The following is a 22,146-nucleotide window of genomic DNA, read 5'->3' on the forward strand; positions in this document are numbered from 1 at the left end:
CTTATTTCTAAGTATTTTATTAAATTGTTTTCCTGCTTGGATGGAGTACTATAGAGTTTTTTAGGAAAAAATCTTCTGTATTGTGGTCCTACTATATGTTAAGGCATCCTTTCAATCTCTGGTGTACTTACAAAGAGAGACCTTACACCCTCATGGATGAAGGGGAACATAGAGTAGATTGTAAAGAGAAAACAGGAGACAATATCAGAGTAGTTTGCAAAGCACCAGGCAGTCCCCAGAAAAATTTCCATATGTGTCTTTAACAACATAGACAACTTCTTATTGTGCTGTAAACCCAAACAACAAAAACATAACATGGTGTTAATATTAAAACTTTAGCTGGGCATAGTAGTGCATCCCTGTAATTCCATCAGCTCAGGAGTGAGACATGAGGACTGCAAGATCAGCAACTTAGTGAGACTGTATCTCAAAATAAGGAAAGAAAGAAAGAAAGAGTTGATGATGTAGCTCAGTGATAAAGTGTCCCTGGATTCAACTCCTAGTACCAAAACAAACAAACAAAAACCCAAAAAACCCTTTAGCAGTGTCTCTGTGTTTCAATATTGTTTTTGCTGAGTGAATAATATTTGGGTCTACTCTATTATACATTATACAAAATACATATGTGTTTTGCAGTAACTGCACTTTTGCACTAACATCCTTTTTACCTAAATATGTAGTTGGGAATGCTCTAGTACATTGAATAGAAAGAACAAATGGGATGAGTAAATTATGTAGTGTTTTCTAAACAGTGTCTTTATTTCATTTTAAGCTCCCATCTCCAAAATTGCCTTTCAAATCAGTGGACATTTTGCATATCTCTAGAAAAACATTTTCAGTATTATTAGAGTATAATGTATATACTTTGAGACATTTGAAAGATGTGCACAATGTGCCACAGTTAATTTTATACCTCACAGGATTGCTAGCATTCCTGCCTCTCCATCCTGTGTCAGGTGTGCCCTTCAAACTTTGTGATGACATCAGGCTCTTAACACATTTATAGAACTTCCTCTAGAGGGTAATACCACCCCATTGAGAATTTCTAGATTTGACAGAGAGAAATGTTGTAGTCATTCTATCCAGGCTGAAAAAGATGGGCAAAGGCTGCTGCTGAGTTATAAACCAAGTGTGGTTTAGCTGTTGTCCAGGGCATAAAGAAAAAGATTAGATTCACTGACTGATTCAGTAAGTATTGTCAAGTACCTACTGTGTGCTAGACAGTAGGTGTTTTAGCTCTAAAACTGGCTCCAGTGATTTCTATTTCTTTGTTTAAGCACCCATTTGTGAAGAGTGCCAAAGGAGTGTCAATACTGCGGGACTTAATTAATGAAGCCATGGATGTGAAACTGAAACGCCAAGAAGCTCAGCAGCGGGAAGTGGACCAGGATGACGAAGAAAACTCAGTGAGTGGCAGGCATTGCTGTGGGCCTCAGGCCTCAATGCTTGTTAGTTCATGTTGGTCAAGTGTAAGTAAGACAGTAGAAAATACTGGATCAGCTTGGAACTGGAGACTCTTGTAGTATATGTCCTTAACTGGACCAAGGCTTGTTGTTCTTCTGGTGTTTCCTAAAACATTTAAATTTTACTTTTTGTCCTTGTATCTTTTATTCAATGTAACTTTTTACTTGAGAAAATGCTCAAGTGTGAGACTTGGTTTATCTAAGCCATTTTGAGGAATCTAAGATCCATACTTAATATACTTGAAGACTCCCTCACTACCCTGAGATTCCAGGGGTATTCATGTCAGCTCTTAGATCTGTATTGTAGACTCTAATAAGGAGGGGAGGGGAGGAGTATCCTTTAGAATTAGATCCACTCCTCTCGTATGGATAAATTTTGAACTCCTTTGGTTAAATAAAGAGTACTTTCAGTTCTACAAGGTGAATTTAGAACCTAGAAGTTAAATGAATTTAAAACCCAGAAATATTTTTACCAAGATGAGTAATAATAATTCAGAAAACCATCTTTTGATCAGATTAACTCTAACTTGAGATTTTGTTCTACAGGAGGAAGATGAGCTGGATTCTGGCACAATGGTTCGAGCGGTTGGTGACGAGATGGGTACTGTACGAGTGGCCAGCACCATGAGTGATGGAGCCAATACTATGATTGAGCATGATGACACATTGCCATCACAGCTGGGCACCATGGTGATCAATGCGGAGGATGAGGAAGAAGAAGGGACTATGAGAAGTAAGGCTCTGATGAAATATATGAACTTTTTGACCAAGCATAGGCACTTTAGGATTCCCGTGGTCCATGCAGCCTCATTCTTGGGTTCTCTCTTCTATTACTACAACTAAAGGAGGTTTTCACTGGAGAACTATGTAGGAGGTGTGGGGAGGGGGGAAGCTGGCATGTGGAGTCAGAGGTAAGAAAGTGTCAGCAATGAGAGGAATTTTGCTTTTGAACCCAAACAGCCCGTTCTATCATTGAATGTTGTCATTGAAGGTTCATCTGTGGAGGTAATCACATGTTGTTTTGGTGCATAATTCATCTCAAAGCATAATGAAATTCTGGCCGGTTTATGTGTCTTCAGTCTTTTTCATGATAGTTGTGCATCCAACCCAGGTTACCAACACTCAGTCAATTAAAGATAATTGTACAAATTGAAAAGTTCTATCATATTCTTTCAGAAGAATTCACCTTTGTTTTTTTTAATGATTTATGCTTTATTTATTTCATTATCATTTGTATTTATTTTCAAGCAATCATATTAAGGATCTGATTCTTTTTTTCTGTGATTTAAGCCTAACCGTGTGTTCACTTCCATCTTTGGGTGTTTTGTTCTCTTCTCCTCTTTAGCTCTTGCCCTCCTTTTATTCTGATCATTACAGACCAACTCAGGGAGGAAAGGAAAATAAAATGATAATTGAGTTGTATAAGTACAAGTTTAAAGCACTAAGTTCTCTATGATCTTTTCATCATCATTTTTTTCCTGTCTTTCTCAATTTTTAAAATTTAAAGGCCCTTCTTCCATACCAGGGATCTGTAAACTATGGTCCAGGGGACAAATCTGGCTCACCACCTACTTTTGGTAATAATTTTATTGAAACACAGCTATTCCCTTTCATTTATGAGTTGTCTGTGGCTGCTTTTGTCCTATAAAGGCAGAGTTGAGTAGTTGTGAAACACCATATGGCCCCCAAAGCCTAAAATATTTGCTCTCTGGCCGATAACAGAAATTTGCTAGCCCCTGTTCTAGATCCTCTGTATAATTCAATGAGTTTTTTTAGTGCCTGTTTCCCTAAGCACTTTGCTAGGTGCTGAAGGACAGCAGAAAATGAGTAAACCACTCCTTGCCCTGAAGGATCTCAATGTAGAGGGAAAACCATTAATTACAATTCGGTGTATGAAATGAGTTCTAACATAGTGGTAATGTGAGGGTGCTAAAGCAGAGGGGAAGAATACCTAATTTGGTCTAGAGCCTACTAAAAAATTGCTTGAGGAAAAATGCAAGATTGGCAGTATGCAGGTTAGGCAAAGATGTTCCAGCAGAAGGTGCAGTGTACATAAGATCCTAGGCAAAGAGGTAGGCAAGTTCAGGGAGCCACTTGGTTTATTGTGGTTTATCATTGGCAACTGACATAGTCTTAAGCAGAATTTCAGAGAAGGTAAAATCTCAGCTGAAATTTAAAGGACAGGTGGAGGAAGGTTGTGCTTATCCAAAAAATATACAGTAATGTTTTAAATTTTTTTTTATGAAACTCATGCAGGGCAAAATAGCCTTTAGACTTAATTTGTTTGATTTTAAGGAAAACTCACATTTTTAAAGTTTCTCTTAGGCTCCAGATATCATTTGTACATGAAATATTTAAATAATATAATCCTTACAACAATTAAATGGGTTTTGAGGGTTTTTGAAATTTTTAGTTTTAAGTAATACAAATAATATAGCAAAAACTTGTGTGTAGAATTAACTTACTGATATTTTTTAGATTTATATTACATATTCGAAGAATAAACAACTTACAACTTTACTGGTAAAGTTAATGTCCCCCAGTATATCTTTTGAATCACATTAATCATGAATTTGGTGTGAATTTTTTCTGTATAAGTGTACATCCAAAAACAATACTGAGTGCTTTTTGTATTTTTCAAAGATTCTATTGCAGTATCTTTTAATAGGCTGCTGTGTTTGGTGTTGTTTGGGACTAGGGATTGAACCCAGGAGTGCTTTACCACTGAGCTACATATCTGGCCCTTTTTGTTTCTTATTTTGAGATAGGTCTCACTCACCAAGTTGCTTAGGGCCTCACTAAGTTGCTGAGGCTGGCCTCAAACTTGAAATACTTCTGCCTCAGCCTCCTAAGTTGCTGGGATTACAGATGTGTGCCACCACCCACCAGGCTGCTGTTTGTAAACAAGGAGCTTTTTTGGGTGAGATGAATCTTTATTGATATAGATTGTAAGAATGTACATAACACGTTGTATTATATGTTTCCCTTTTGCTGGACATAAAGTTTTTTCTAGATATCTGCTGTAATAAACGTGTCTCTGAACCTGTCTCTTAGTAGAGATGCAGTTTTTTAGGGTATGTGCTGAGAAGTGGGATTTGGTAGTTCTCATAAAAATATAAGCACTTTGGTTTATACTGAGAATTCTCGGGGCTGGGGTTGTAGCTCAGTGGTTGAGCGCTTGCCTCGCATATGTGAGGAACTGGGTTCGATCCTCAGCACCACATTAATTAAATAAATAAAAGATTAAAAAAAAAAAAAGAATTCTCCACAGTTTTCTTCAATTGACTAATAATTTACACTTTCACTACCAGTAGATGAGAATTCTGTTTTCTTGTATCTTCAATAGTTGACATTGCCAGGCTTTTTGCCATTCTTGAGGGATGTCAAATGTCATTTTTCAGAAATATTTAAGACAGAAACAAATAGAAATAAAATAATCCTTAAGTGTTCCTATCCAGTTTAAGAAATTAAAATATTACAAAAGAAGTACTTACTCTGTGTCCCTTCTCAGTTGTATTCCTTTCCTGTCTTACCACAGACACCTCTCTTGTCTTCAGTTTATTTGAGTTTATTCTCTCTTCCTGGTTTCTTAAATTTAATATTTAGTGTTTTTACTTTTAAACCTTAAAGGACTGTTTTAAAACGGCATCTCACTATACCTGTGTAGAGTGTTTATGTGTATGGATTATTTTTGTCTGTTTTACTTTAAGTTAATTTGTCTATTAATTGCAATACCTGCTATATTTGGACCTAGTTCTGTTTTGCTCTTATTTTGTGCTTTCTACTCACTATGTTTTTCTCTTGCTGCTTTTTTCTTTTTTCTTTACCTCTGTTGGGGTAGTGAGTCCTCATCCCCTCACTCTCCTACCATCTACCTACTCCTTTTCCATTCCCTGCCACCAACTTGCACAGTTCATGCATAAGTAAATGCCCGTTTAACTTTCTGTTTTTCTAATAAATTCCAAAGTTGATCAATATCTCTGTCTTCCTTCTGAATAAAAAAGGATTATTGGGCTAGGGATGTAGCTCAGTTGGTAGCACTCTTGCCTCGAATGCACAAAGCCCTGGGTTCAAACAAACAAACAAAGAATTGTAAAACATTTTGCATTTTTCTAGACTTCCTGTCTCATCTCTTGTTATTGTTATCTATTGCTTTGGTTCCATCCTGTTTTTTAAACTCACCTATTGGCTACTATATTAATTGTTTAGAGTCAATACTTAGATTTTTGAACATATTGCTCACCATGGCCTTTTTCAACTTACTCTTTTCTTTTGGGTTCTTTTTCTTAAAATATATCTTTTTTTAATTAAATATACTTTAAAAATATATATTTTTTTAATTTTAGATGTTGATGGACCTTTATTTTATTCATTTATTTATATGCGGTGTTGAGAATCGAACCCAGTGCCTCACACATGCTAGGCAAGCACTCCACCACTGAGCCATAACTCCAGCCCCTTAAAATATATCTTTTCAGTGAGAGTGTAATGGGTAATAGATTCATGATTTGTATGGCTAATAAAAGTCTTTTAATTTTTCCTCTTATCTAATTCCCACCATTCTCTGTCCAAAAAATGTTTTGTTTGTTTGTTGGGCTTTTTTTGGGGGGGGAGGGGGGAAGGTACTGGGGATTGAACCCAGGGGTGCTTAACCATCGAGCCACATCCCTAGCCCTTTTTATTTTATTTTTTATTTTATTAAGTTGCTTAGGGCCTCGCTAAGTTGCTGAGTCTAGCCTCAAACTTGCAATTCTCCTGCCTCAGCCTCCTGAGTCTCTGGGATTACAGGCATACACCATCACATCCAGTTATACATTTGATTTTAGAATTCATCCTCATCCGTTATATTATACTGCTGCCAGCAGAACAAAAGTTGTTGGAGGCCAGGACTAGGTTTATGTTACAGTTCTTGTTGGTAAGTCTCAGCCTGTAGTAATATATTTCTCCTTGCTGGTTGTTTCAGTAATTAGCTACTCCAGGCTGTGTTTCCAAGGTTTACAAAGGGAGTATGTCTCTGACAAATTGATAATATTCTACATATGAGAGAATGTTTTGGATATAGATATCTGAATCCACAGTAATCAGTTGGAGGTAAAGGATTAAGTGGGTGGGGTAAGGTGATATTTGATTGCTTTATAAACCATCTTGAGAATGCCTAAAACCATAAAAGCCCATACTACTTTGAAAATCTCTGTCTGGGTATAGTAATCAGATTGTAATGTTTTTGTTTGTCTTTTGCTGCTACTGCTATTTTTGTTGTTGTTTGTTTTTTGTGGTCCTTGGGAATCAAACCCAGGCCCTTATACATGCTAGGCAAGCCCTTTACTGTTTTCTTTTTGAATAAAAGCTGTTGAAGAGCCTGTTTGCCCCTAGAAGCCATGAGAAAGAAGCATGACATGAGTTTGTCATTGTTAGGCACATTATGCTTTCTCTGAGCCAGCAGAGGGAGCTCTATAATAGGTTATGAATTAAAATTGCATTACCATCCCAAGTTCACAAAACCCCTTTTTATAATCGGCTTTATTCTAGGTCAAGATCATTGTTTATTTATTTTTAAATACATTTTAAGTAACCACAGCAACACTAGGGCAATGTGTTTATTTTATTTGTTTAAGAGATTGGATACCTCATACTTGGCAAAGGTCAATTATAAGACTGAACTCAGCCGAAACATTTCAAAATAGTAACTTTTCCTTTCCCTTAGTGGTCCTTAACCAGAATCAATGTTCTCTTTCTGTATCATGGTACCATGCATCCGGTTTTGAAACTGTCATCAACTTTAATACCTCTAACTAAGCAATGGAACTGATTTGGTGAAAAGTTATTTTACATATAAAAAAAAAACATTAATCATGACATTTTCTAGCTTTTTGCCTGGTCTCTTTAATTCATTTTTTTTCTTCTTCTTCCTCTTCCTCTTCTTCTTCTATTTCTAATTTTTGTGGGAGGAGGCAGTGCAGGGGATTGAACCCAAGGCCTTGGGTATGCTAGGCAAGTACTCTTCATAGAGCTACACCCTACCCTTAGTTTTAATATTGCTTATTTCCATGTTGACTACACAAATCTAATGCAGAGTATGCCTTTTCCAAGTTTTCTCTCCCTCTCCCCCACCCCATCTTTTGCAGTATTCCTTTATATTTTAGACACTCTTTTTTTGTTGTTTATAATTATGTGCATTGTAATTACATGTATAAACTTTGTGCTTTTAACTTTGCAGTCTTTTCTTAGATAGTAGCTTTCATTTTCATGAGTTTACATTTATCTAAATTTTCTTACATAGTATGCTTTTTTGACTTCTTAAAGATATTCTTTACCCTCTCAAACATCTTAAAAAGTCTTTATTTTTTCTAAGTGTTGTAAAGTTTTACTGTTCACATCTAGAATTTTCTTTAATGTATTATGAATTTGTTTTTGTTTACTCTGTAAGCTGTGGTCATCTGTTTTATTTTTTCCATCTGAAATACTTGCTTCTTCCCTCCCTGCAAGTCTTTGATCTCACCTTCTCTTTCCTTCTCTGACCATGTATCTAAACTGGATTCCCCAATCCCTTTTTATTTTTCTTTTCAATACAAATTGCTATTTGAATTGTGTCACCATTCTCCCATGTAAATTTTAAGGTCAGTGTATAAAAATTTGTAAAATGCCACTGGGATTTTTACTTAGTTACATTGAATACATAGATTAGATTTGCCATCTCTTTGATGTTAATTCCTATTCATAAGCATGGTTTATCTTTCCATCTGTTTCATCTCTGTGTACTTAGATAATGTAATTTTATCCACAAAGATGTTTTAAATCTTTTTATTAAATTTATTTCCAGAAGCTTTAACAGTTTTTGTTGCTATTACAAATGTATTCTTTAAAAATATTTTGTTTTTAACATTTTTACTTTTATAAATGATTGTTTTTTAATATATTGTTCATTCTGATAGGTTTTCTGGAGATTATTTTTTTTCCAGTGAAGACCGTCTTATAGTCTGTGAATTACAACATCAGTTTCTTCTTTTGATTCTCATAAATTTTATTATTCTGAACTAAGATCTTCAGTACAATATTGAGTAATAGTGGGCATTCATGTCACCTTAAAGAAAGTTCTTCAGATGTTTTAACAATGAGCCTGGTTTTGTAGCAGGACTTGACAGATACTCTTTATTATGTTAAAGAAGTGCATGTCTGTTTCTAACTTAAGGAGTGTTTTTTTTTCCTAAGATCAAAATTGATGTTAATTTTTTTTTACTTGAACATTGAATTCTTTTTTCATTTTCTTGCTTACCAAATTAGTTAGCATTGTAAATTTTTTCTCTATGTGCTTTCTTAGCAGCATCCTTTCATCATATGTGGCACATTATAAATATTTCCTCCCAGCTTGTGGTACTTATGCTTTTTGACCTATGAATTACTTAGAGGTTATTTTTAAAAATGAATAAAGATGTGATTAAAAATGTGCACATTTTAAATTTTCAGTTGCAGAGAACTGTGGTTAGAGAATGTGGTCTTCTCCCTTCCTCTAATTCTCCCTGGTAATCACCATTCTATTGTCAATTTCTATGAGACCAACTATTTTCCAGATATGAATGAGATCATGTGGTACTTGTCTTTCCATGCCTGACTTATTTCACTTATTATAATGATATTTAGTAAGAATGGCTATTATCAAAAAGAGTAGAAATAATAACTGCTGACAATGATGTGGAGAAAAAGGCACCTCACACACTATTTTGGGAAATGTAATTAGTATAGCCATATGGAAAACAGTATGGAGGTTCCTCAAAAAATCAAAAATAGAACTATGAAATGATCCAGCAATCCCACTACTAGATATATCCAAAGAAAATGAAATCAGTATCTTTTTTAAAAAAAAAATATTTATTTCTTAGTTTTAGGTGGACACTATGTATTTATTTTACATTTATGTGGTGCTGAGGATCGAACCCAGTGCCTTGTGCATGCGAGGCCAGCACTCTACCACTGAGCCACAATCCCAGCCCCTGAAATCAATATCTTGAAGAAACATCTGCACTCCCATGTTTATTGCAGCACCATTTAGAGTAGACAAGAAATGGAAACAGCCTAAATTTCCATCAGTTGATGAATGGGTAAAGAAAATGTGGTACATATACACAGTGGAATACTCCTCAGTCATTTAAAAAAAAAAAAAGAAAAGAAAAAATAAAACCTGCCATTTGCAGCAGTGTGGATGGCACTGGAAATCCTGCTGGGATTTTTATTGAGGTTGTCTTGAATCTATAGGTCACTTGGGGAAGAACTAGAGAAAACAATGTGGTCTATGTGATAACAGTTCTTTGTTTTTTTTTTGTTGTTGTTGTTGTTTTTTTGAGTCATTTGTGACATAGTATGTTTGTCATTAATTTTTGTCATACATGCTTTATGTGTCTTAGAAAGATGTATCTTTTCTTATTTCAGTGCAGGAATTTATCTCTCTCTAATTAGTTTGCTAATTGCCTATTCTTCATCGGTTTTTGATAATTCAAATTTTGGTTTCTGATGGAGAAATGTTAAAGTTGTTGAACTGGTTGAGGGTTTGTTAAGTTAATTTTTGTGTATATATTTATTGTTTTGTTTCTTTTTTATTTTGAACCATTATCTGGTGCGGATCAATTCAAAATTCTTAAGTTATTCTGGGAATTATCCTTTTATATTATTTGAATTTCACAACATCCCTTAGATATAGGTACTTTGGACAGTTATGGTGGTGCATACTTGTCATCCCAATTATTCAGTAGGCAGAAGGTTGGCTTGGGTAACTTAACAAGACCCTGTCTCAAAGATTTTTAAAAAGGCTGGGGATGAGTTCTGTGATAAAGCACTTGCCTGGCATGCATAAGACCCATCGTTTAGTCTCCTGTACATCCCCCAAAAGATACAGGTACATTGGGTATCAGATTTCTACCATATAAGAAGTTGAAGCTTAGAGAAAAATGTAGTGTCTTGCCTCAGATCACATTAGATCTCAATCCTTTTTTTACTTTTATTCTACATTGTCACTGTAGTATAGAGTTTCTTGTTAAGTATTGTAAAAATCCTGTATTTCTTGTCTTTTGACACCTATTTTTAGGATCTTCAGACACCATTCTAGTGAAACCTAAGGCCACTGTGATGGTGTTAGTATTTTGTGTTATCAAGACCCATAAGTGTGATGATAAGCAGATAAAATTTTCTAGGTTTGGGGCATGGGGAAGGGTACCTGGGTAATCTTTGTAACAGTACAACTTTTTTTGAGCCTGAAATTGTATCAGTACAAAACATTAAGTAATTCTTAATCTGTAATTTTCAGTTTTAAGAAATAAACTTCAAAAGGTCAATTTGAATGGTTCATTTGAGTTTCCTAGTATAGTGTTGTCTTGAGGTTGTTTGTACTGATTCAGGTATTATATCTGTCATTAATGTCAATAAAAATGTGTGCTTCTGAAATAAAGCATATCATAGAGACTTAGAAAAATTGATTATTAATATATGCCATCCAAAGTAATATATTGGCACTAATTTCCATTAGTATTGTATGAAAATTACGAAATTTTGGGTATATTTTCTGTATGTTTTATATTGTTTTATATATATATATATATATATATATATATATATTTATTTATTTATTTATTTTTGTGTCTTCATATGCAGAAAAATAGTTTCACCATTATCCATTCTTGAACATCTTTTTAAAAGGAAAATGATTTCTTCTGTGTTTTATTTGATTGTTATCAAATAGTAGGTTAGTATCTAGAGAAAAAATGCGAACATGTAGTTTCTTACTAAAAGTAGAAAGAGTCAAAGCTTTTAAAAACATTAAAATATTCTTATGAATAAACTATTCTGAAAAAGAATATTTTAAATAATGTTTTTAAAAATAAATTGTGGAGCAACTAAGATAGCTTGATTTATGCACATTTGTAATTTGTAATGTGTCTCCTTGGGCAAGCTGCTTCTGCCCACATGAGGAAATAACCAGTCATAGGATATCAGTTGAAATATTAAGTACCCACCTGTTAAAGATTTGGCATGCAGTGATTCTGCCTCTCAGGACTCAATGGCTATCATGCCACTCTTCTGGTCCTTGTGCATTTCTAGATATGCATGTAACAACTATTCTCAGCTCTTCCTCTCCAGGTTTGTTGGGCTTGTGGGAGGCAGAATACGAACTACTAATGGCAAAGTTGTTTTCCCCTGTCAGCTTTTCAAATTAGGCTCTATGAACTGAATGCATGAGTAGATGATTTTTCTTAAAAACTCGCACTTAGGGGCTGGGGATGTGGCTCAAGCGGTAGCGCACTCGCCTGGCATGCGTGCTGCCTGGGTTCGATCCTCAGCACCACATACCAACAAAGATGTTGTGTCCGCCGAAAACTAAAAAATAAAATAAATATTAAAAAAAAAACTCGCACTTAGATCATAAAATTTTAATTTGTTCCCTAGAGCTATAGCACATTAATCTCTTTGAAATAGAATTTTAAAGCATAGTGGCATAATTAAGTTAGGGCAACTCAGAAGTGTGTATTAGATAAATTACGGTAATAGCACCATGTGGTAAAAACATTATGTATTTATACTTCCCCAGAAAATCCTAAGTTTATGAAGACACCTATTGTTGCTCTGAGGTTTCTCATTTAAAATCAAAGGCTAGGTTCTTGTTGAAATGATCCATCAGATACACATATCAGTGTGCATGAAAGACATTCTTGACTCCTAGCCTATTTTCTTTCCACCCGCAGTTGTTTCAAGAAGGCTGTTACACCATTGCCTCCCTTGTGTGTTATCTTGCCCATTCTGACTTGTATGGTAATTAGGTCATAAAGTACTGCAAGAATTCTAGCACTTCTTTTACCACAATAGTCTTACTGTTCAATTTCTGATCAATTTATGGTTTTAAAATCTATCATTAGAGAATATTAAAATGTCTACATGTGCCTGCCACTCAGAATCAGCACCTTATGAGAGTTTCAGATAGCATATTAGTGCAGTTATTTTATCAAAGCTAAAACTTAAAGCATTTAGTTTTGTTGGAATCATGTTTCTGAGTGAGGGCAAGAGAGAAGAAGAGGAGGAGGAGTGGAATAAATGTTGATTTTTTTGGAATCAGTCTTTGGCTTGAAACTTGTTTCAGAGTCTTATAGAATGTGTCTTCTTGGGCAAGTTATTCCCTTTTTGACCGTCAGTTTCCTACTCTGAAAAAATGGGGCATAAAAGTTTCTAGTTTTGTTGAGATGATATAAGAAAATATATAAAAAATACTTAGTATATAAATGCTCAAAATTATAGGCATTATAATAAATATGAGTCTTGTATGAGAGTGGATTTTTCATTGTACTAAGCATTCTTTTAACCAGGACTACTTTTTCTTCATCACTTTTTATTATTATGATGATGATTATGATTATGATTGTTCTCTAAATGGTAGTGTTTTTTTGTTTTGTTTTTGTTTTGGGGTTTTGTTGTTTGGTACCAGGGATTGAATGCAGGGGCACTCAACCACAGAGCCACATCTACAGCCCTTTTTTGTATTTTATTTAGAGACAGGGTCTTTCTGAGTTGTTTAGCATCTCTCTGAGTTGCTGAGGCTGACTTTGAGCTCACTACCTTCCTCCTCAGTCTCCTAAGCCACTTAGATTACAGGCGTGTGCCACCAAGTTTGGCTGGTAGTGCTTTTTGCCCCTGTTCTTTTATTAAATGGTGTTTTGTAAATGCCACCTTGAGTATGTCTAAGCATTAGCATGAAAATGATTGAGCTAAAGAAAGTCACTTGTGTATTTCAGTAATGTTTTACAAATATGCTGAAAAGAGAAGAGGGGTGTGTGTGTGTGCGCGCGTGCGCGCACTAAATTCCTTGGCAAGAAGGTGGTAGATGTTTTGAAACTCCGTTAAATAGTTCACCATACAAGATGACAGATTTTTAAAGAATGCCAGACTTTGGAGCCCCTTGAACGGAGTTTTTAAAGTTTTGGACTTTTATCTTGATACTGTGGAATTTTTTATTAACTGGATTTTTTTTTCCATCCCTGAAAGATAATCTCTGTGGGTCACTGCATTTTCTCAGAAGCTCCCTCCTGAGTGAGATTTATTGTAGAAGAGTAGACATCTTGGTGTACTTAGACTTTTCTCACAGCTTCACAAATAATTCAAGGTCGTTCTGCCAGAGTGGAGACTAAATCCTAATTATACAGTTTTTCTTATTGTGTCCAGATGTTAGGCCTACTTTTAACTTGGAAACCACTGACATTCTTGCTTTTTTGGGATAAGCCAAAAAGTACAGACTCTTGGTGCCTGAAAATTCATTCAAAACACCTTGCCAGACCTACAGTATAAAAGTGCCAGATGTAATTGTGAGTTGGGTTAAGGACTCAAGGTTTATATTTTTTGGGAATCTAAATTTCTTCAGTATAGTTGTATTGGTAAAAAGGAAAGCCAGAATTAGTTGTGGAGATATACAATTTCTCAGAGAAGACAGTAGCATAATATCAATGAAGAACAAAGGAAAGTTGAATCCAAAAGACATATTTTGGGGGGCTCTTATGCCTAAGAGGCAGATACATTAGTCTTGATTAGTTAGTGGAATATATTTCTCTGGAGCTCTAAGCTGCTTATTAGTCTTTTTCAGTAAGAAAATAGAGCAGGGGCTGGGGTTGTGACTTAGCAGTAGAGCGCTTGCCTAGCATGCATGAGGCACTGGGTTCGATCCTCAGCACCACATAAAAATAAAAAATAAAGATATTGTGTCCATTTAAAACTAAAAAATAAAATAAAAAGAAAATAGAGCTGCATTTTTCAAATATGAATTTAAGTTGATCTATAGAAGAAAAGATTGATTCTCTTTAAGTGATTCTCTGTGTGTCTGCTCTAAGAAATATCATCTTGTAATTGGTATTTGTTAAAAATGAACTTATTTAAGTCAGGCACATTTCTATAATTTTAGCTACTTTGGAAGCTTTATCAGGAGGATCAAAAGCTTGAGGCCAGCCTGGGCAATTGGTGAGACCCTGTCTCAAAATAAAATAACAAGTAATTAGAAGGACTAAGAATGTAGCTTAGTAGTACAGTACCCTGAGTTCAGTCCCCAGTACTATAAAAATCAATCAACCAATCTTAAAAATGAACATTTAATACCAACCAAGAAGTATTTATTAGGTAGTCACTATGTGTCATTATTGTTCAGTATGTAAAACAAAATGAGACATTTACTGCTGACTAGGAACTTATAAATTAAAACAGGTAGTTGACATTTGTCATTGACATTATTTATGGCATGCCTCTATACTGTAACTGCATTTTCTAATTCTTTAAATGTATAGAGCATGAACCTGGGTATTTCAGATACTGATATTTGATAGTGATATGATGTAATTGAGGAGAAAGGACCTCTGCATATGAAGATAATAAAACGGTAGTTCAAATGCTGGGTAAGGGGTACAAAAACTGTTAAAGAATTTGTAAGAAGGAAGACAAGGACTTATGTATGTAGGAAGGCTGGGTAGGATAGTTCATGCAGGTGCAAAGTCAGAAAGGTAAAAATGTATATCAAATATCCATTTTACCTGAGGCACATGTGGGTTTTGATTTAGTTTTTAAAGATTTTGAATGCCAAAGTAAGGAGTTTGAATTTGATTCTGTTTTTAAGAAGGTATACAAAGAAACTTTAATTAGGAAAGTGGGGAATTCCAGAAGACTGTAAAAGGTATAACCAATTAGGAAACTCCTGCAATAACCAAGGTACAGATCATTCTCAATGGTGAACCTTTTACATCTTTTTAGATATGTTGTTCTTTGTTTGAAATTTGGATTTAGATATCTTTGAATAGATACACTGCAGCTCACCACCAGTAAGACAACTTGAGCACTGCTGCTAGAAGTCAGGTCAGTTCTCATTGAGGCACTTACCCAAACTGCTTAACTGGAAATTATCCTGGGTCCCAAGGCATCTTATAAGTTGATTCCAGCAGTTCTTAGTGGTTTCAAAGAACATGTAGAAGAATATTTATGGGTCACATGCAGCAACTTGGATAATAACTTATGTAAGTAAATGCGTTCACACACGTAAAGGGCTAATGTGCCCAATAACCAAAACAAAACTGCAACACACACATAAAACAAATGTTAGATTTTTTAAAAAAACAAAAAATCTTATAAGAAGTGTACATTATGGCATATTATTCCAAGCCACAATAACACATTGAGAAATTACTGGAGGTGATTTCCTTACAAGTACTTATACATGAAACACAGAAGAAAATGTGGGTTCTTACTCAGTTGTCTACTTTGAACAGAATTAATTACCATTTAGGTAAAAAATATTTACTATAGGAATTCGGGAAAGAATAGGTTGATCATATGGTTTACTTTGTGACAGTTTGAAAGATGAAGGTTTGAAATGGAAGGCCATAAAGCTTAAAGTCTAAAAGATGGTTATTCCAGAAGAAAAGTGGGCTTTAGGGGCTGGAGTCGTGGCTCAGCAGTAGAGCGCTTGCATAGCATGTGCGAGGCTCTGGGTTCAATCCTCAGCACCACATAAAAAGAAATAAATAAAAATAAAGGTATTGTGTCCAACTACAACTAAAAAATAAATATTTTTTTAAAAAGTGGGCTTCAGCCTTTCTTTGGTCAAGTTTCTTCCCAGTTATGACTATCTGGCATTGTGTTATATAAGTCCAGAAATGAGAGCAAATAGTACATGAAAGTGGCCCATTGCCTTTTTTTTTTTTTTAAACAGTTTGAGTTATTAATACATAATTCACAAATCATACAGTTCACTCATTTAAAGTAAACCATTTGGTAGTTTTTTTTAATAACTTGTGCAGCCATCACCACAACATAATTTTTTTAAGTTTATTATTTTTAATTGTGATATGTATTTAAATTCACCAATTCAAAGCATATGATTTATTTAGTAGGTTTTTAATATATTAACAAGGTATTGCAACTATAAACACTGTTGAATTACCAACTTTTTTTTTTCTTGGTACTAGGAATTGAACTCAGGGGCACTCAACCACTGAGCCACATCCCTAGCTCTATTTTGTATTTTTTAATTTAGAGACAAGGTCTCATTGAGCTGCTTAAGTGCCTCGCTTTTGCTGAGGCTAGCTGGCTTTGAACTCACGATCCTCCTGTCTCAGCCTTCTGAGACACTGGAATTACAACTGAATTCCCAACATTTTGATAACCCCCAAAAGAAATTCCTATTAGCAGTTACTTTGTATTCTTCCCCATCCCCAAGTAACCATTAATCTGCTTCCTGTCTCCATGGTTTTGCCTATTCTGGACATTTTTATGTGGGTGGTACTATGCAATTTTGTCACTTTTTGGTCAGGCTTTTATTTTGCATAATGTTTTCAAGATAAATCCATTTTGTAGTGTGTATTAATATTTCAGATTTTTATTGCCAAATAATTCTGTGCTCTGTGTGTATATCACATTTTATTTATCTTTTCATCAATTGGACGTTTGGATTGTTGGGTCATTCTGCTTTACATAGTGTTTTTCAAAGAAAAATAAGTATAAGGCATAGGTGCTTATGAATTCACTTCATTGTCTGTGGCTTTAGAGAAATTGTCCATTTGGCTTCATAAATGTGGCTTACAAAGAAAAATAGGCCAGTCATTGTATGGAGTTCATGTATTTCCCGCATCAGATAAAAGAATCAGCAAAGAAGTGGCTTCTTTCTTGTCCTGCTCAGTCCATTCTTCCTTTGGCTTCAGGTTTCTTGTATTATCAGTCAGTGAAACGTTTTCATTTCCTGGGATACATCTGAAAAAACAGCTCAAGTTGAAACAAAATGCCCACTGGCCAGCAGCTGAAGCCCCTGGGACAGCATAGCCTTTAATCAACTTGTAATGATTCTCTTATGCTTTTCAGCACTGGCAGGCTGCTGTCCAAGACTTGATCATCCAGCTAAAGGATTCCAAAAGAAAAGTTCAAAGATAAGGTTCCTGGGAACATTCCGTTCCCCACTCTTTCTGACCTCGACTTAATGGCAGTACTAACATATCAGGAATCTTCATTTTCGTTTTAGGGAATTTATAGTATGAGATGTAGCTCACAGACTTAAAACCTAATAGTTGGCATTCAAATCCTATACTTTTTGGTTATTGGCTATGAAATCTTAGGCAAAATTCTCACCTGTAAAATGGGTATAATAACACATACCTCTAAATTCTGTGAGGATTAAGTGAAGTAGTACTTTGTCTGGTACTTACTTGGTAGGTGCCTAATAAGTGCAAGTCTTCTTCCTCCTTTACTTCATACAGTGGTCAGGAAGTTTGGTTGAGAACATTCATGTGAAGATACCTGGTAATTATATAAATAAAAATAAAAAGAGTCAACATAAAAAAAAGAGAGAGAGAGAGAGAGAAAGAGACCTGGTAAGAAGCCTGAAATTCAAAATGTATTTAGTAAATGTTAGTTGAATTTGAACCTGAGTTTCCAAAGGATGGGTCCATTTTTGCAGGTATAGAGTGGTGTGTGTGGATGAGGAGGTGAGGAAGAGAAGTAGAGAGAGAGGGATGCAGACACAGTCAGACTCTTTGTCATTTAGCTTTTGTTGCTTAACAAAGCACTGCAAGATTTTGTGGTTTAAAATAGCAGTCATTTTATTTCATTCATGATTCTGTAGGCTGGCATTAAGTTGCACTCAGCTAGATGTTTCTTCAGGCCTTGTCCCTTAGCTTTGCTCTGTGATCAGTTGTTATAGTAGCAGCTGGGGTTGGCTGATTTATGAAGGCCTCTGTAAGACATCTGATGATTATACATAGTATTTACCGTCTATCAGGCTCACTGAAGCTTATTTACATTTTAGTAGAGTACACAAGAATTTCAAATTTCTGCTTACCATGTATTTGCTGTTGTTTCAATGCCCAAAGGAAGTTAGATGGCCAGGGCCAGAGTTACTGTGGGAAGGCATGACCCAGGGTGGGGATATCAGGCGGAAATTATAGTTATCATTTTAAAAATCAATCTCGGGTAATAGGAATTTGTATATTTTTTGTATATTTGTAATTTGCAATAGGAATGTGTATCTATCTGTTCATTGGTCATAATCAACCCATAAAATCAGAGTGAGAACAGACGCTATAGGTTTAATCTAAAGTCTACCTGTCTTGAAACTGAAAGGAATAATGAAGAAGTATGTTTTATTGCTGGATATAATGCTTTAAAAAATAATGCCCTTATGGCTTTTGTATCATTCAATAGAAAAATTTTAATTTATCTACTATTTCTAGGTAGAAGTTGTCATTTAAAAAAAATTAGTTGTAGATGGACACAATACCTTATTTATTTATTTACTTAATTATATGTGGTGCTGAAGATTGAACCCAGTGCCTCACACGTGCTAAGCAAGTGAGCCACAACCCCAGCCCTAGAAGTTGCCATTTTTATAGAACTCATATTAGTCATTTCTCTGTGCCTATATAATGATGGATAGATGGATGGATGGATGAAAGGAAAGAAAAAAAGAAGGAAGAAGACAGGAAAACAAACCAGGCAGGAAAACAAATCGGACATGAAATAATAGAAGTGATGAGAGAAGGTGGTACATGATATGTGGAACTTATTCTCAAAATTTAAGTGTGTATTTCCCAAGAAAGAAGGTACTGTTTTAGCCAGGCATGATGGCTTACACTTGTAATCCCAGCTACTGGAATTCTGAGGCAGGAACATCCCAAGTTCAAGACCATCCTGGGCAACTTAGTGAGATGCTGTCTCAAAAATACAATAAAAAGCCAGGCATGGTTGGCACATGCATATAATCCTAGTGACTTGGAAGACTGAGACAGAAAGATCAGAAGTGTTAGGCCATTTCAGCAACTTAGTGAGACCTTGTTTGCAAATAAAAATATAAAAAGGACTAGGGGGCTGGGGATGTGGCTCAAGCGGTAGCGCGCTTGCCTGGCGTGCGTGCGGCCCGGGTTCGATCCTCAGTACCACATACAAACAAAGATGTTGTGTCTGCCAAAAACTAAAAAATAAACATTAAAATTCTAAAAAAAATAAAAAATAAAAAATAAAAAGGACTAGGGATATAGTTTAGTGGTTGAGCACCCCTGGGTTCAATCCCCAGTTAAAAAAAAAATCCAAGAATATTCTTTTTTGTTACCATAATATAATATGCTTGTTAGGTGGTGATTTCTCTAGCAACTACTCTACCACTGAACTACACCCCAGCCACCATTTTTGAAAAATGGTGATTTTTCGAAATAAGCTTTCTCCTCTCTCAAAAACCTCCTTTACTCTTAGATTATCACTCTGAGCTTATGGATTCTTTTTATTCTGTGTGTTCTTTTTGATGTTCCAAGTGTTCCTGAATTTCCTAGTTGTGTCTGTGTGTGTGAGGGGGTGTGTGCTCAAGATGTCTCTCGTATTGTTTTGAGTACTTGCTTTTTTTGCACAAGAAGATGTTCTAGTTTCAATATGTAGTGCTCCTTCTCTAGACCTGGAATCAGGTATTTTTCTCATGAAGTCCTAATTTTTTTTTTTTTTTTTTAGCAGAGAATGGTATTGCAGCCCCAGATCTGAGTGCTAAATGAGCTCATCAGTCCTGAAGTGTCATTGTTCCAAGTCCTTTTTTTTTTCCAAGTCCTTTTTAAAAATTTATTTATTTATTTATTTAGTTAGTTAGTTACTTGTAAATGGTGTATGTGGTGCTGAGGATCGAATGCAGGGCCTCACACATGTTAGGCGAGCACTCTACCGCTAAGCCACAACCCCAGCCCTCCAAGTCCTTTTAATGAAAACAGCTGAGAAATATCTTTTTCAAAAAAAGAATGAGATCATATTAAGACCTCCAGTTCAAATGTTCAGAGCTCTCCAGTGCCTCTCTGTTTCATGTTTAATACTCAGTGCTAGACCCCCTTTGTAGGGGTGGTGCCTTGTGTACTCCAGTTCCACAACATTCAGTGTGCCTTTATCCCCCAGCCTTACCAAGAGTGTATTGCCCTTTGAAATATAAATTTTAGTTGTGTTTCTCTCACTATGAGTGAACCTAAGCATTTATTTTTTTCATGTGTAAAGACCAATTGGGTATCTGTTGTGTACTGTCTTTTTGAGTTGTTAATCCATTTTTTCACCTTTTTTAGTCTTCCTTGATTCAAAAAATTCTTTACATATTGGGAGCTTACTTCCCTAATACATAAAGAGTTCTTGAAATAGTCTTTAAAATTTTTTTTTAAAATGTTATGGTATTTGTTGTAAATGTTTTCTTTCTGTTTATCATTTGTCTTTTTGGGGGGAGGGGGAGACTTACCAGAATCGAACACAGGGGCACTCAACCACTGAGCCACATCTCCGGCCCTATTTTGTATTTTATGTAGAGACTAGGTCTCACTGAGTTGCCTCAGCCTCCCGAGCTGCTGGGATTACAGGTGTGCGCCACTGCCCTCAGCCTCTATCATTTGTCTTTTGGTTTGACTTACAGTATATGTGTGCTTATTCATTTTTTAAAAATTTGTGACTTTTTCTTATGAAAACAATTTTTATCTATTTTTATTGCATCTGGATTTTTGTCATAGTCTTTTCCACATGCATTCACACATTTTCTTTTAGTATTTATGTTTTCCATTTTTACAATTAGATCCTTTGTCCATTTGGAGTTTTTCTGGCTTATGGTATGAGATATGGATCCAAAGTAATCTTTTTCAAATAGCTATCCATTTGTTGGGTAACCACTTGTTCTTTTTATCTTGTTTCTGGACTTTTTATTCTGTTTAGCTGCTCAGTGTCTGGTCATGATATATACCATTTCTGAACATGTCAAGTTGGTAGTACTATTGAGATTGCTTGGCTCTTAGAGATTCTTTGAACACTCCTTACTTTATGTGTAGAATTACGTGTTGGATTGCTGCAGAGTTGCCTCTGAAGCAGTCCTCTCCTCTGGTCCCACAGGAAGGGAATGAGGCAAAAGAACATAGCTTCCTAACACATTTGCAAATCCAAAGCACTACCATTTTTATAAGTTTTTTTTTTTGTAGTTCCTGAAAAACTATGGCATGAAATATTACCTGAAATTTAACTTAAAAACTAAACAGAGTAAGCATGAAAAGTACCTAATATCATAAAGCACCTAAAGTTATATCTAGAGTACACCGAACAAAACACCATGTATTCATTGACCGGTGCTAGCAAATACGGTGTTTAATCCTCTATAAGTAAAGAGGCTACAGTCTGAAAAGCTATTGGCGGCATCTGGAAGTAGGCAGATCTGGGATTGACTACTGTTGACCTTGGCAGTGATGATAGGAAGATGACAAACATCTGAGGGGCAGTCAGGGTTCTGGCTTGAAATTACACTTAGGTGAGTGTCGTGAGATAAGTAAGATCACATAGGACAGTGTTGCTGGAGAGAAACACCTCTCCATCCATTACTTCCTCTCTTTTTTTTAATATTTATTTTTTAGTTGTAGTTGTGGACACAATACCTTTATTTTATTTATTTATTTTTATGTGGTACTGAGGATTGAACCCAGGGCCTCGCATGACGTGCTAGGGGGCCACAACCTCAGCCCCCATCCCTTTATTAAGGCTCTGAATATTCTGGTCCTCCTTTCTGGTTACTGAGGAAAAGGGCTATGTAAGCCCTTTATTCATGGAAAGCACTGAGGAAAAAACTTCCTATATTTCCCCATATTAGCATTATGACCACAGGCACATGGTACTTCAACATGTGAAATAGGTGCATTCATCT

At 35.5% G+C, this 22,146-nt stretch overlaps 1 protein-coding gene across 2 annotated transcripts in view; it reads left to right on the forward strand.

Annotated features, from left to right (window-relative positions):
* The window catches only part of Stk4 (serine/threonine kinase 4), a 99,806-nt gene that overhangs the window by 28,111 nt on the left and 49,549 nt on the right, over positions 1–22,146 (forward strand). For both annotated transcript variants that reach the window (XM_015478824.2, XM_015478814.2), the window contains exons 8-9: positions 1,278–1,406; positions 2,010–2,196. In XM_015478824.2, the coding sequence (XP_015334310.1) occupies positions 1,278–1,406; positions 2,010–2,196 (316 nt within the window). The remainder of the gene's footprint in view (positions 1–1,277; positions 1,407–2,009; positions 2,197–22,146) is intronic.

The sequence above is a fragment of the Marmota marmota genome, unplaced genomic scaffold (assembly GCF_001458135.2).
Source record: "Marmota marmota marmota unplaced genomic scaffold, marMar, whole genome shotgun sequence".
In the NCBI taxonomy this organism is placed as follows: Eukaryota; Metazoa; Chordata; class Mammalia; order Rodentia; family Sciuridae; genus Marmota; species Marmota marmota.